At 37.7% G+C, this 15,430-nt stretch overlaps 1 protein-coding gene across 5 annotated transcripts in view; it reads right to left on the reverse strand.

Annotated features, from left to right (window-relative positions):
• The window catches only part of SMAP1 (small ArfGAP 1), a 90,379-nt gene that overhangs the window by 1,542 nt on the left and 73,407 nt on the right, over nucleotides 1-15,430 (reverse strand). For all 5 annotated transcript variants that reach the window (XM_014870241.2, XM_088162214.1, XM_088162213.1 and 2 more), the window contains 3 exons: nucleotides 9,310-9,437; nucleotides 2,718-2,886; nucleotides 1,752-2,083 (listed from right to left, as the gene is read on the reverse strand). In XM_014870241.2, coding sequence (XP_014725727.2) covers nucleotides 1,752-2,083; nucleotides 2,718-2,886; nucleotides 9,310-9,437 — 629 coding nt within the window. The remainder of the gene's footprint in view (nucleotides 1-1,751; nucleotides 2,084-2,717; nucleotides 2,887-9,309; nucleotides 9,438-15,430) is intronic.

Raw genomic sequence — 15,430 nt, forward strand, 5'->3', positions numbered from 1 at the left:
CAGACACTGTAATTCCTTAAAAAAAACGAGTAAAATAATCCACATGAAATTAAATTCACATGAATTTAACATCTAGTTAAAGGTGGGAAGGAATTCAAAATTCAACACATTCATTTCAGGGCTGTTGCAAAATTATTTGTAGTCTTTACAAATACCTAGTCACTGTAATTTTAAGTGCTCAATGTCAAAATGAGTTTGAGAACAAAAGAGCATTTGGAGCAATTAATAATCAGAGCCAATGAACAGAGATGTTGGATAAGTAACATTTGATTCAACCTAAAGGCAGCACTAGGTTAAAGTCAAAGTTCATTTAAACATGAGCAAACAATACCAGGTTGCAAAATGAAACTGAAACACTGGTGAAAATTTTAAGTAAATTGCAAACTAGTGTTTCAGAGTAAAATTAAGTTCTATGTACTTTCATAGAGAACTGTGTATCTGCAGAAAACAAGCCACCACTGAACCTGGAAATAGAAAAAAGCTGATGAAAACATGCTTTACCCAGTGGTTCATCTCTTCTGGAGTAGAATTCTTAAGCAGCACACTGTATAAAACACATTAGTCTGGTAAAGCAAGCTTTCCCCCTTTCAACTAAAGTCAGAGTTTAGATCAGAGTTCTGCAGACCGTGGAATGTCATCATACTGACTACATCTGATGTGCAAGGGGTACAGGAACATGTGAAGAGCTTGTTCTAGGAGCCAACTTTTAGCATGTAATTGATAAGAGGCAAGATTTTAATTTCAAAGCTGACATAGGCCTTTTCAAAGCTAGCTACCTAGGAAAAGACTGCCACCAGTATATCCACAGGTATTTTTTGATCTGACATTTTGAAATTCTCACCTTTAAGAATTACTTTTCAAAGAGGAATGACAGCCTGTATTTTCAAACAGGGGCTGTTTTATCCACGGAGCAAATGCTGTTTACCTTCATAAATGTTCACACCATAAGACGGAGCAGAACAGTAAATTCATATCATCAATTTTAAGTCAGTCACTAAGTTTCTCTTCCTGCATTACTAAGTAAGCAGCATAGAATTATTTTATGGTTATCATAATGCAAACAACAGCATGAAAAAAACAGTTGCTATCATCCATGCTGAACTCCAAGGGAATAATTTAGGTCTGATCCTTCTGCCTCACCCTGCCCGAATAAACGTTCAAATACCCGATTTTAAGATGTTTCCTTGGAAAATGTAAAAATACAGTACTACATGTACATTAACCCTTCTAGAGAACCTTTTAAAACATGTTAAAAAATAGGATGGAAATGCTACAGATAAATAACAGATGCAACTAAGCAAATTATCTACAGGAAAATGTCAAGAGCACAAAGCACTTCACATTCCACCAAAATTTATAATGAAATCTGTGAATGAAAGTATTCATTGTTAATGGCTATCTTCAAGCAGTTAAATTCTGCTTTTAGTTAAGAGGTTGTGTTTACATTTCAGAACTTTGTAACTCTAGTTGAGCTAGGCTTTTTACCTGGCTGGCTCAGATGACAGGATGAGAAGAGCTATGGAAGCAGAGAACTGAGTTTGGTTTACCTTGGCAAAATTATTCTCTGCTTTCATAGTAGTTATCTTTCATTGAACTATTCACTGGTTTGTTAACATGTGTGTCTGAGCAGTTCACAGTCCAGTACTCTTTAACTTGGCTACACTTGACCTTCCTCCTACAGCCACACATTTTATATTAGAAAAGCATCATCCTTCCTAAAGCACTCTTGCCTGGGAATGGCCAGTCTTTACCTGAGAGAGGTTCCATTGAGCTTGTTGGTTTTGTTGCAATCCATACTTATTTTGTGGTGGTGTGACCATCTGTCCCACCATTCCACCTTGAGGTCCAACGACAGTTTGAGGAAGTCCCATCACACCAGTTGGTGCAGTACCAGTAAATCCATTGGGCATTCCCACTCCTACCATCACGCCTGTGCTTTGTCCCATGACTGGCACTGATTGTCCCATCATGTTTCCCATCATCCCAGTTGCTGCTGGCACAGGAACTCCCATGGCTGGAAAGCCTTGAAAGTGAGTTGATGGTTGTGTGGTGAATGGCATAGAAGATGATCCCATGAACATACCTGTACCAGAGAAGGGAAGATTTCAGCAGAAGTGTCTTGTGATTTTCCTCCCCCTCCCGTAAGTCAGAAGTGCACCAAAATAACTGTAAAGATAACTTTGTACATCTGTATGTCAGTGCTGCCAATTTAGCTTCTGGTAAAAGCAAAAAATTACTTTAAAACTCTCAAAGGAAAGGGCGAAATTAATTGCCATGAGATTAACTGCCAAGAAATGTTTGGCATCCCTGTGGTGAACCAAATATTTCAATTGCTGTATTGGAGGTCTTTGTGTTCACACATACACAGCTAACCAAAGCTCTGACAGTTCTGTAGGGATCCTGACAGCCTGCTGGCTGCACACTCAGATGCTGCACAGAGACCCTCACTGATGAATTGCATGACAGAAGCAGACTTCACAAATTTTTCACTTGATAATTTGAACAGCTATAAATAAATTAAAATCACATCTATGTTTTTCTTTAGCATTCTTACTACACTTGAGTAATTTTTCTCAGTTTTATAAAAGCTGAAAATAAAAACCTTCATTCGAATATAGTTAGCAGGTATCCAACCTTAGGTTTATACTTGTAGAAGATAACTTTTCTAGATAAAGATTAAAATAGGACTGCACAGAAACCTTCAGAACATTATTTACCCGGAGCATTTTGCTGCTGCATTGTTCCTGTGCCATACAGTGATAAAATGGAGTCTTTGGAGAGCTGTTTCTTCGCTGACTCTTCGGATTTTGTTGTTTGCTCAGTAAATAGATCAAGATCCCCGGCTGCTCCAGACAAGGTGGCAGCTGCTGGTTTAATGGAAGTGCTCTGGGAAATAAAAGACAAGACAGACTACTGAAAGAAACCAGCAAAAGATGATGTTAAATATTTACTGTACAGCCTTGCCCCTCAACTTAATAAAACCTCATTAATTTACAGAAACTAAGTGAATGAAAATTTTATAATATGTGGTATGACTAAAGACAGAAAAAGCAGTACAGGCTTTTATGGAAAGACCATCAGACCAGATAGAGGTTACAAAACAAAGAAAACAAATCCTCAATCAGCTTCAGGGTGTACACATACAGATTATTCATTCCTGTTGTTTCTACATTTTTCATCAGTGAGAAGCATAAATCAAGAGCTGGAGTTAGATTATGAAAAATAATTAGGAAATCAATAAGGAGATTAAAATTCACATCTCATTAATCCTCTCATTAATCCTCTCAGAATAGATTAGAGAAGAGCTAAAACAAAAGATTTAGTGATTTGAAATGTATCTTTGGAGAAAAGGCAAAATTTTAGTTATCTACTTCAAGTAATGAAATTCTAAAATACATTGTTTATAATTGGCTTAGAGTTCTTTAAGCACGTTTCACTTATTGAGAAAGCATAATTATCTAAAACTTACTGCAGTCTGCAACTGAAAAACTAAAATAAAGGCAGGCTGGCAGGCTTTGTGCTGCTCTTGCAATAGAATGTTTTGTAAACAAATTACATCCAGGTGTCTCTCAGTGCTGGTACATTGCTGCTCATACCCATATAGTTCCATATGGGGGCCTTCTTGGGGAACCAGGCAATACACAGGTTCTTGTTATATTCCTTAAAATAAACAACTCATCCTGTTACCAGTGAGAACTTTTAATGCAAATTAACTGCATGCACAGAGAAAAAAGAGACAGGACTGCAAATCATACTTAAACAATGGCCTTATTTTAGTCCAGCTAAATGATCCCCACCTGCTTAGCATATACCTACTGCACCGACAGCTTGTGTGAGTTTCAGCTCTTTTCCACACCAAAGCAAAATCTTCCTTGGAATACCACTTTCAATGAACTCAACAAGTAATCAGGTCTGTTTATTGAGATCCCATACCCAAGTTTATCAGACAGACAAGAGGACACCACAAAACACACAGATATGGAACACTCCTGTAATCTTCCTTAAAGCAACTATCTGTGATCTGCTGCTTTTGCTGCCGACTAAGCCCTGAAAAGTCCACTATGGTCATACTGGATTTGTTACAAACACTACAAATACAAATGTTCAATACCCAGCTTCAAAAAACACGTGAACTGTGTGACTTCTGAAGTGCTAAAACCTGTAGAACAAAGCAGTGCCATCAATTAGAGGTAAAAAAAACCAACACAGAACAATTCTGTTACCAGCTAAATTTGCCAGAAACCAGCAAGAGAAAGGAGTGCATTCACACTGTTGATGGTGAAAAATTTCCAAAACTGCTATACAAAAGGAAGAGAAAAAAACAGCAGGCAGCAAGGAAGATGTTTGCTTTTCTCTAGAAGGCAGAGCTGGAAACCTGGAGGTCTGATCCTGCTACGTTTACAACCTAAGATTAAATGCTCATTTAATGTCTCTTCATTCAGTTTGGTTTTGGAAGATCCTCAAAGGAGCCAAAGCACCAGAAAAGCACTCCCTGAAGTGTTCATGAGCTGAATAAATGGAAGGTAATGCAAAATACATGGCAAGAAAACAGCAGGTGGCATCCAAGTTAAAAAACAACCAACATTGACATGATTTTTGTATCTCTAACACTGTCATGCTACCCAAGACCTCTGTAAAAACACACCTGGCATTCATATAATCATTTTCCTACACACAGCACTCTCAGATAGTCATTATGCTAAACCTAAATGCTCATCAGGTGCTTAAGTATCATACTGATAAGCAGTTTCATTGTATCAGTGCAACAGAATTTTTCCTACAAATTGAAAGAGAGGTGGCAACAGAGGAAATGAAAGAAGGAAGTGGACAGTGGGACACATGGAGTTGAGAGGACTGAAGGAGAGAAAAAAGCACATGTGCACTTTCCTGATACCTGCATGTCTCTGGCTCTGGCTGGTATCTAGGAAAGCAGGGATGGCCTGTAGAAAAGGCCTCTACTGTTTTCCATTTGTATGGTGATTAATAATGGCCCCACACAACATTTTCAATTTCTCCCTCTTGACTGCAAGAGCTACCTGCATAGGGAAAATACAGCCTAGCACATCATTATTCTTATGTAAGCAAGGTACTAAGTACATCATTAAGGTCTTAAATTCTGTATACAATGCTTACTCTTTCTATCTTTGCACTGTAAATGGACTTGATGTTTATTTCAACTCTTCCTGGTTTTGATTTTGCATATTTCTAGACATCTACCCAGTTCCATTAAAAATAATCAACTGTTATTTCCTGGTAATAACTGGTGAGGAAATGAGCACTCAACTATATTCAGTTCACTAAGAAAAACATCTCATCTCTTCTCTGGCTTTTTGGAATTATCAGCAACATCTGAAAAAGTCAGATTAAGATTTCTATCACTTTCTCAGATCACATCCAAGAACATAATTAACCTTACAATACGATTAAAAATTCAACTTTCTTTTTTGATGTATGTCCAGTACTCACAACAAGTAACACAGTGTTTCCTTTGCAATCATCCTTATCTAAAATAAGGATGAAAATATTTATCTTCCCTGCAGTCCCACTTCTAACTCCTTCTTCAGATTTCCTTTCTCTAGAACTCAGAATAAATTTCTGTTCATCTAGAATGTTTAGCTGACTCCTTCTGATTCTGGAGTATGATGCCAGCTCTTCCACTGTGCTCCCCCTAAGGCATGTGAAGAACCAAAGAGAGTATAATCATGGGTTCATAAATGGTTTGGGTTGGAAGGGAGCTTAAAAGTCGTCAGTTCAAACGCCCTGACATGGGCGGGTCACCTTTCACCAGATCAGGCTGCTCAGAGTCCTGTCCAATCTGGCCTTGAACACTTCCAAGGATGGGGGCATCCACAACTTCTCTGGGCAACCTGTTTCAGAGTCTCACCACCTAAACAGTAAAGAATTTATTCCTAATATTTAATCTAAAACTACCCCTCTTCAGTTGGAAGCCATTTTCCCTTGTCCTGTCACTAGACTCCCTGAAAGTGTCCCTCCCCATCTTTCCTGTAGTCCACTTTCAAATACAGAAAGGTCACTATAATGTGTCTCCAGAGCCTTCTCTCTTTTCCAGATTGAACAACCCCAGCTGTCTCACTTCACAGGATCAGTGCTCCATCCCTCTGAGCATCTTTGTGGCCCCCCTCTGGACCTGCTCCAACAAGTCCATGTCCTTCCTGTGCTGGGAGCCCCAGAGCTGGATGCAGCACTGCAGGTGGGGGTCTCATGAGAGTGGAACAGAGGCGGGGAATCACCTCCCTTGATCTGCTGATCACACTTCTCCTGATGTAGCCCAGGATACTGTTGGGTTTCCAGGCTGAAAATACACATTGCCAGCTCATATTCAGATCTGCATCCACCAGTGCCCCCAAGTCCTTCTGAGCACCTCCTTCAACCCATTTATTGCCCAGCTTGTAGTCACTTTTGGAATTACTCTAACTCCATTTGAAGGAATGAAATTTTGCTTTCATGTACCTGAAAATACAGACAGGGGTAAAATAAGCAGAAGCTACAAACATTTCAACTGATCATACTGGAATAGGACTAAATAGCTCTCCAGTAAGACTCTGCTTAAATAATACTCATGATAAAGCAAACTTCTGAAACAATGCATTTTTACATAAAATCTGAGGACTTTGACACATTAACATCACCCAAACTGATTAATAAGTTGAAGCTTGTTGGCCAATCTAAAGCAACCATACTAGATACATACACCTGACCTCAGGGAAAAACGAGTATTTATGAATATCTCTTTATCTAAAATATGCCAGCAATGTTTTTCAGATATGAATCATGAAAAACACACACCATTTCTAGGAAAATACACTTTTGTAGCCATTAAATTGATTCTCAACTCCCAATACCGTACAATTCAAATCAGGCCCACAGAGACACACACACACACAAAATCCAAAAAAGTTTTAAGTTGACTAGATTTTAGTATCCTTCTTGGAGAAAGACTTATAATAAATATTTCAATGAATTAATACTTCCAAAGTTAATACCTCCCAGTTCTTTCCTTCTCTTCCTCCCTACAAATTTCACTGAAGAATGAAAATCACACTTTTGCTGGAAGACATATAATACAAAATTTGAAATTAACATCTGGCTAAAACAATTTAGGAAATTGTTTTAAGTATAGGTAAAAATTACATACCCTTGCTCAGTTCCTATACAATGTCTGGCAACAAACCCTATTCTAATACCTATAATTTAGCTATGCCCACTTCACACAAAAAAACAACGAAAAAACATTATTAAACATATGAAACGTTCTTCTTTCCTTTCTGTGGCCATGAATAATGCATAATTTATAGCACATGCCTTTTATCTAGTTCTACCATAGGAGCTGCTTAAGGTAACTCTTCTTAAACTCTCCTGAGTTTGCTAATAGGCAAAATTCTATTAAAAAATTACTCTGTCACATATTGTTCTTTACCAGTCTTTTACAAATTCAACAGTTTGCATCAGCATCCAGCTATAAAGAACGGCGGGAAGAAACATTTTAAATGTTTTTGAAAACTGTGATAAAGACACATCTCTGAAAGCAGAGTCAAAGTGCTCATGATCATCAATGCTCAAGTCACATTTAAAAAGGAGAAACAAATGCTTTTTTTCACTTGAAAAACATGTCTTGGCTATGACAATGGACATAAATCCTAAGTTTTGCAGACATCATGATGTTTCAGTCGCATAATATAACATTCAAACAGACATTTCTGTGCTCCACAGTGCCATAAAACAGAGTGCATTGAGCATTAAATGCTGCCTTTCAGGTTAAAATGGAGAAGAAATGAAGTCTTGTAAAAACTCAAGGGTCATACAGATCAGTTTGAGGAGCACCAATAAATTCCCTTCTTTTTCAGAAGAAAAGCTCTCAAATCCCATTGTGGCACCTCAGACACACCTACAATGCAGAACATAATAGTAAATATCTCAGTGAGAAAGCAAGCCATGCTATTCCACATCTGATCCCTTTCTTCTACTTCATTTCGAAAAATTTCAATATGGTTTGTTAATAAATATTCAAACAAGTTCAAGTTAAGGTTTGGCTATGGACTTCTATTTTAAATTTTCCAATTTCAAGCATAGGAACTGAATGTTAGGGTTACTCAACTGCTGATCTGAGTTCATGCCCACTTCACCAATTACAGCCTCGCACAAAGTATTTTCACATTAAATTTCTTGAAATAAATAAGAGGTGGAATTATAAACAGACCAAGTCCTTACACCCTTTCATAATAAGGCATCTTGTATTCTCCTTACTCTTCTCTGAATCCTATACAACTTTTATCCATGTTGCAAGGTGAAATCTTACAAAATTCTCCTAGCACTGCCAAATGAGAGGCAACTCTTGCCCAGCCTCAGTTCCCAGACTAACCACCACCATCCTGTAACAGAATACGTACAAGGTCTTGATGATTCTGAAGAAAAACAAAGTAATATTCTCTTTGCCCTACTTGATAAAGCAAGCAACTCACATAATCACCACCAGAAACCTATCTTTTGCTACCTACCCGTGTTCCTGTCTCTTATCTGTAGAGATTATCTGATTACATTTTCTCCGAGATTACTGATTAAAAACGGAAGATAACCAAGATTTAAATCTTGCAATACACCATAAGGATTGTGTGCTCGTTAAAAATGCTTGCTGATTACAGCACTCAGAAGAAAGAAAAATGTTACTACGAATCTGGACAGGTTTGTTTACAGCAAGTGAATATATTCATGCTTTCTAGTATATAAACAACGTGATATCTGATATTGAGAACAGTATTGTCCTTTCTACCATTTTTAATTCAATTTAGTAAGTACCATACTTAGTCTAGAAACTAGCACAAAGATGAACAACATGTCAAAATATTCTTCTCATAAAAGGTCCAGTAACCAAATCTTTATCACAGAAATGCATTTAAAATGTTATACGTACATACAATTCAGTATGCTTTAGCAGCTACTCCATTATTTAATCCATCACTAGTCATCATCACCTAGGGTATCACCCCTTACTTTGCTTTTTTTCACTCTTAAATATTTAGACTTCTTTTGTATTTCTGACATTCTATAGCTAAATAATTCTTTAACCAGCAGGTCACATCACAGATCCATGGAATAGAAACAAAAGAAGGCTTTTCCCTTCTTTCTCAGGCTGCTCTTTTCTCCTGAGCACACAGTAACTACATAGAGAAGTCATCATTTCCAGCTTCAGAACGGCTGGAAAGGGGGAAAAACAGAATTCAGTGCTACCCATTATGTATGGGTGCACATATTTACACATACATACAACTAAATACACTTTTTAAATTTTACCTGAGCAGGAGGTACTGCAGCTGCTGGTAAAGGATTAGAGATCATTGGGCCAAAGATATCCAGGTCATCATTCAGTGCTGTGACAGCAGCAGTGCCTCCATTTGTAACAGACGCTTCAGCTGGACCATCTAAAAAAGCAAGAGAGTCACTTTTAAAGTGAAAATTATTAACATCTTAACACCATGAGAAAAATTAAAGCTGTCTATTCCCTCCTATCCTGCCCCAATCAAGGATGTGCTCTATTTCTGAGATATTTTTCAGACTGTTCAGATTTTGCAAAGACTTCTTTCCAGAAGAAGATGGCACATTCATGTCCTTCAGAAAAAGAACAAACAAAAAACAACCAATGACAAAAAACCCACTTAAAACTTTCGTAAGGACAACGACATCAACTTAGCAGTACACGCTACTCATTTCTCAGGAGTCTCTGCACACCAACATTTTTAGTAAGAATTTAAATAGATATCTTACTGAGAAGGTCCAAATTTGGTAGCCACGTATCAGACAAAATACACTCATCTGTATTCCGGAATTAAAATCTGCATTTTAGAATCCATTAAGTTATTCTTGATATGCTAATTTACTCAAGAGTACATAAATAAACTTTGCATTAGGGAAGAAATCCATTCTTCCCCTTTTTCAAAAGTACCTTGCACAGACTTAATTCTATAGCTCCATATGAACACACCTGCCAGGCACACTGAGCTAATTATCCATAAGAACCTATGGCTCTCACTCAGAGCCTTGGTGTCTGTAAGTCATTTTAACACATTTAGTGATCAAGGTGAAAGTCGATGCATGCATGACAAAAAAAGATTTATGCTTTAAAGAGAATTTGCAATAAAGTACTTTAAAAGATATAGGGACAAAAATATCATGGAAGTGTTTTTAAGGAACAGAGTAACCATTTATCTTTTGATTTTATGCTGCTCAAGAAGAAGTGGTAAGAATTGGCTTATAAATTTTTACCTTAGCATACCACAAGTAGGTTGCCATTACATAGACCTTGACAAATACAAAGGTGACTCTAGATTCTGCTGAACTTTCTAATGAATGAACAGTCCCAGCAGCAAGTTTAAGAAAACTTTCATAGACTATAGAAGATGTTAAGTCTAAAATTAACCAGTCTCAGTGCAGAAGTCAGACTTCTCTGGTAGAACAAACCAGCTAAATTAAGTAAAACCTTTCTCTGCAAAAGAAACATTGCCATGACTGGCACAGTTGTTTACTCATGACAGGAGAGTCAGTATTCCAAAACTCCTAGATTGCAGCACACTGAAAACAGTACACTGCTACTAACATCATAAGACTGCATTCTGAAACAATCTACTCAGAAGGCCATTATCCACAGATGCTGGGCTGGTTTTGGCTGGGATAGAGTCAGTGCTCGTCTCAGTAGCCAAAACAGGCTCTGTTTTGGATTTGTGCTGGAAACAGAGATGGATAACACAGGGATGTCTTCATTATCACCAAGCAGAACTTGCACAGTGTCAAAGACTTTTCTGACCCCATCCCACCAGTGAGGAGGCTGGGGGTGCACAAGGAGTTATGAGGGGACACAGTCAGGACAGGTGACCCCAACTACCAAAGGGATATTTCATACCCTAAATATGATGCCATGCTCAGTATATAAAGCAGTGGGAAGAAGGAGGAGGAAGACCATTGGAGTAATGGCATTTGTCTTCCCAAGTCACGGTTACACATGATGAAGGCCCAATTTCCTGGTGATGTCTGAACACCTGCCTGCCTATGAGAAGTGGTGGATGAATTCCTAGTTTTGCTTTGCTTTGCTTTGCTTACACAGCAAAGCTTTGCTTTACCTGTTAAACTATTTTTATCTCAACCAACAAGTTTTCTCACTTTTGCCCTCTTGATACTCTTCCCCATCCCATGGGGGGAGTGAGCAAGTGGCTGTGTGGAGCTTAGCTGCCACTGAGGTCAAACCATGACAGATGCCTTCTCACTTCTATCTGCCTTCCATGAAGGTGAAGTGGCCATGGGAATGAGTTGACACTATGAGATCTTCTATGCTGAGTAAAAAGTGAGTGGCTTGAGGAATGTGAAGTAGCCACCTCAGTCAGTTTTATTACTCTGCTGTGACCTGACTTTGCTGGGGGACTGCTGTTGCAATGATTCTGAAAAGCAAAGTTGCAAACTCAGCTATGATTATGACAGAGCTACTTATACCTTAATGCAAAGATCTCCTTCTTCCCTTATTTCTGATGAATGGAAGCCAGTGGATAGCAAAATGACCATATGTATAATCTGCTGCACCATTCGATGCACATTAGTGCTTTGAGATGTGTGTAAATAAATGTACTGGTCATTTAAGCATAAGCTTCTTTTGAGGTCATTCTGCAGACTGGCAGTTCCAAAAACATCTCCCCAAAGGATCACTGTTTCAGATAAATTTAGGAATGAATGGTGCCAGGAATTAATAATTTAATGTTCTCATTTTCTGAAAATGAAGACTGAAAATTTAAATGCAATCATTTACTGAAACAAGCACTTCACATATTTAGAACATTCATGATAGAACCCATTTGCAAAAATATAGTATTTTTCAAGTATTTAATATGCTGCTTATAAACTAATATTATGAAACCAAACATTTTTGCTAGAATTGTTCTGTAAGAATGTTATTTGGTAATGCACATGCCTTTCATCTCTTACTGAATACATACCTCCCTGTCTCCACTGGTGCAGAAACCAGACATTCTGAATTACTGTTTACAACAGTGTTTTAAGCCTGTATGAATAGTATTAATAGATGATCCTGTTTTACTGATTTCTCAAAATGCAATAGTTGAAATATTTATAGCTATTAAAAAGAGACTCCAAAAACCTTCCCCCTTCCCTACTGAAAGAACTAAGTTTCAGAATATAGAAAAAACTGAACAGCATTTTCATTCCAGTTTCTAACTTGTAGCAATATTAGTGTTTCCATTTAAATACATTTGCATGCAGGCATGTACAGTCTTGTTTTTCAACCTAATAATTCACAGTCCTTATACAGAGATTATGGATAGTCTCAACTTCAACACACAAGGTCATGGACTAGAATGTATTTCCTCCTTTCTCTTCTCATTTTAAAATATTTCTGTAATATAAGAAAGATACTCAGCAGAGTTCTCAGTTTTAATTTATTCTAAGTATATCACTATTCATTCAACTAGTGCCACCTACCATTAAAACCTGATTAGAAGAGGTGGTGTGTGTATGTCAGAAGGAAACACAGCTGTAACCTTTCCAGGGAACAGGTAAACATCCGATTAAGTTACACGGGCCTGTTTGAGTATTTTGAGAAATTTATAGCTTCAACCATCACAGGATCACTTTGAAGCAATTAGTTTTTGAGAAACAGTACTTCCATCACTTTTCTGGAGAATGCATCCATAGCTAGGAATGAAATATTAGATGTAGCAAAACCCACTGCAATGAGCAGATGCAAAGCAGAGCTTCCATGCTCAGTCAGAGATGGGAGCATGAAGAGTCAGTAGACGCTGTTCTTCACCCTTGCTCCTAGATGTGTTTCCAAATGACTCTTCTTACAGTTTATGACAATATGAGTTCATGAGTTTAAAACAATACAGTTTATTACAATTACAGATGATATCTGACTGCTGTCTGCCACACTGTAACAGCAGATGATGCTTGTGATTTCAGATTATGAAGTCTTGTTTCAGTTTGATAGCAGAAACAAAACCTATTTACCAGGATGTATTGAATAATATAGTGAAGGGTTCCAGTGAAGTTCACCTTTACAGTTCTTCTTCTGTATAGATTTTATGAATCCCTGACATGACAATTTTCAATTCAGTGCTGCTTTCTGTCATTCATATATATCATAGCTTTCATATACACCATCAATCCTTGGTATATTTATCTGCACTGACAGTGAGAAAGGACCAGCAGAAGAGCTTCAAAGGGACAGCAGGAGAGGAAACAGTGAAAAAGCAGATCTGGTCTTTAACTCTGCATTTCTGAAAATCAATTTTTATGGACCAAACTGTTTACAAGAATTTTGTTACTAAGCAGCCATGTTTTTAGATACACAATAATTTATGACAGCCATACCAAGACTTTCAATAGAGAGAATATGCATATGATTATTTTTTACACCAAATTACTAGAAAGGCAGAACTGAAAGAAATAGGTCAATAGTTCCAACAAAAATCTGGGGCAAAGATTCAAACAAGGTCTGTCTGGCCAAAATTATTGCAGAATTATTTAATGCATTAGTAAAATTTTATTTATTGCTGAAACTTTGCAGAAGGGAAAAAGCATTCACAGGGAGGCAATTTCTATATAATACTTCTGAAAATAAAATGTGGAAAGCCAGAAAGCTAGTAATGCTTCAAGTGGTTGTAAATGTTTTCCTTTTGGGTAGATTTATTGCTTACCTAAGCACAATCTGAACATTGCAGCAATACTATAAATGTTAACATATTTACAAGCTCAATAAGTGGGGCCATGCAAAACTCATGAGGTTCAACCAGGCCAAGTGCAAGGTCTTGCACTGGGTCAGGGCAATCCATGCTATAAATACAGGCTTGAGAACAAATGGATTGAGAACAGCCCTGTGGAGCAGGACCTATGGATCCTGGAGGATGAAAATCTGGACATGAGCACACTGGCAATGTGTGCTTGCATCCCAGAAACTCAACTGTATTGTGGGCTGCATCCAAAGCAGCATGGCCAGTGGGTCGAGGGAAGGGATTCTGCTTCTCTACTCCACTCTGCTTCTCTACTCCCCATCTGGAGTGCTGCATCCAGCTCAGTGGTCCCCAGCACAGGAAAGACATGGACCTGCTACAGCAGGTCCAGAGAAAGGCCATGAAGGTGATCAGAGGGATTTCTCCTATAAGGAATGTCTGAGATAGTTGGGAATGTTCAGCCTAGAGAAGAGAAGGCTCAAGGGAGACCCTATTGGGCCCTTCCAGTACTTAAAAATCTACAGGAAAAATCAGGACAGATTTTTTATTAGGGTCTCTAGTGATACAACAAGGAGTAATGGCTCTAAACTAAAACAGGATAGATTCAGACTAGATATAAGGAAGAATTTTTTCACAATGAGGGTCGTGGAAGGTTGCCCTGAGAGGTGGTAGCTGCCCCGTCTCTGCAAAAATTCAAGGCTGGGCTGGATGGGGCTCTGAGTAACCTGATCTAATTGAAGATGCCCCTACTTATGGCAGGGAGGTTGGACTAGATGACCTCTAAAGGTCCCTTCCAACACAAACCATTGTATGATTCTAGGAGTTTATGATCTGTATTTGCATATATGATATTTATGTACTTATGAATGTATCTTTACTATTTCTTAAATAAAATTTTCCAACTTATGACCAACCATGCTGCTTTGGTACCTACCCAACAGTCCTGACAAAAGTACATTTCTCAGTTATGCAATATTCAGCTAAATTTCGTATCATGATCAACCTCTCAAAACTTCAGAGAACTCTTTCAGAGAATATTTCCCATGCTGAAGCAGATAAGCAGCTTTTAGCATATCATATTTTACCTCCAACCATGCCAGATGAATGCCCCACACATTAAATTCAGTAAATAACAACATAATAAATCAGTTTTCTTCTAGTTATTCATTGTAGTGCTTAATCCAGAATATGCAATTATTTATTTTATGAAGGGTGCATCTAAACGTGGCAGATGATGCAGAATATATAAAATGCTCTTTTTTCTGGTAATTCTGTCAGATAATGTAATTTTAAAATGCTATTTTTTTCCTTTATATATCAAAGTAATTTCTAAGTGGCATACCTTGGCAAACACAATGATCACAAACTGCCTGTGTAACATTCCAATATTCCATCTGTATTTGTACACAGCTATCACACCATTTTTTACTAAATATTCAGAAATAATTTACATCAGCTAATCTGGCATAAGTGGAGACTTCTACCTTGTAGGAACAAAAAACCAAAAAAGAGCACAGAGCATAAGGTTAACACCAGAGAGATGAAAATACAACACTGCCAATCACTTAAGTGCTGAAGAACTGTGGTTTACACACTGTGACTTTCACACTGAAGACTGTTTCCTATAATTACCCTATTAAAAATTCATTTTATAAAATCCTGTATTATTGATTTCAGTGTCAATT

This window comes from Sturnus vulgaris, chromosome 3 (genome assembly GCF_052056855.1).
Source record: "Sturnus vulgaris isolate bStuVul1 chromosome 3, bStuVul1.hap1, whole genome shotgun sequence".
Lineage (NCBI taxonomy): Eukaryota > Metazoa > Chordata > Aves > Passeriformes > Sturnidae > Sturnus > Sturnus vulgaris.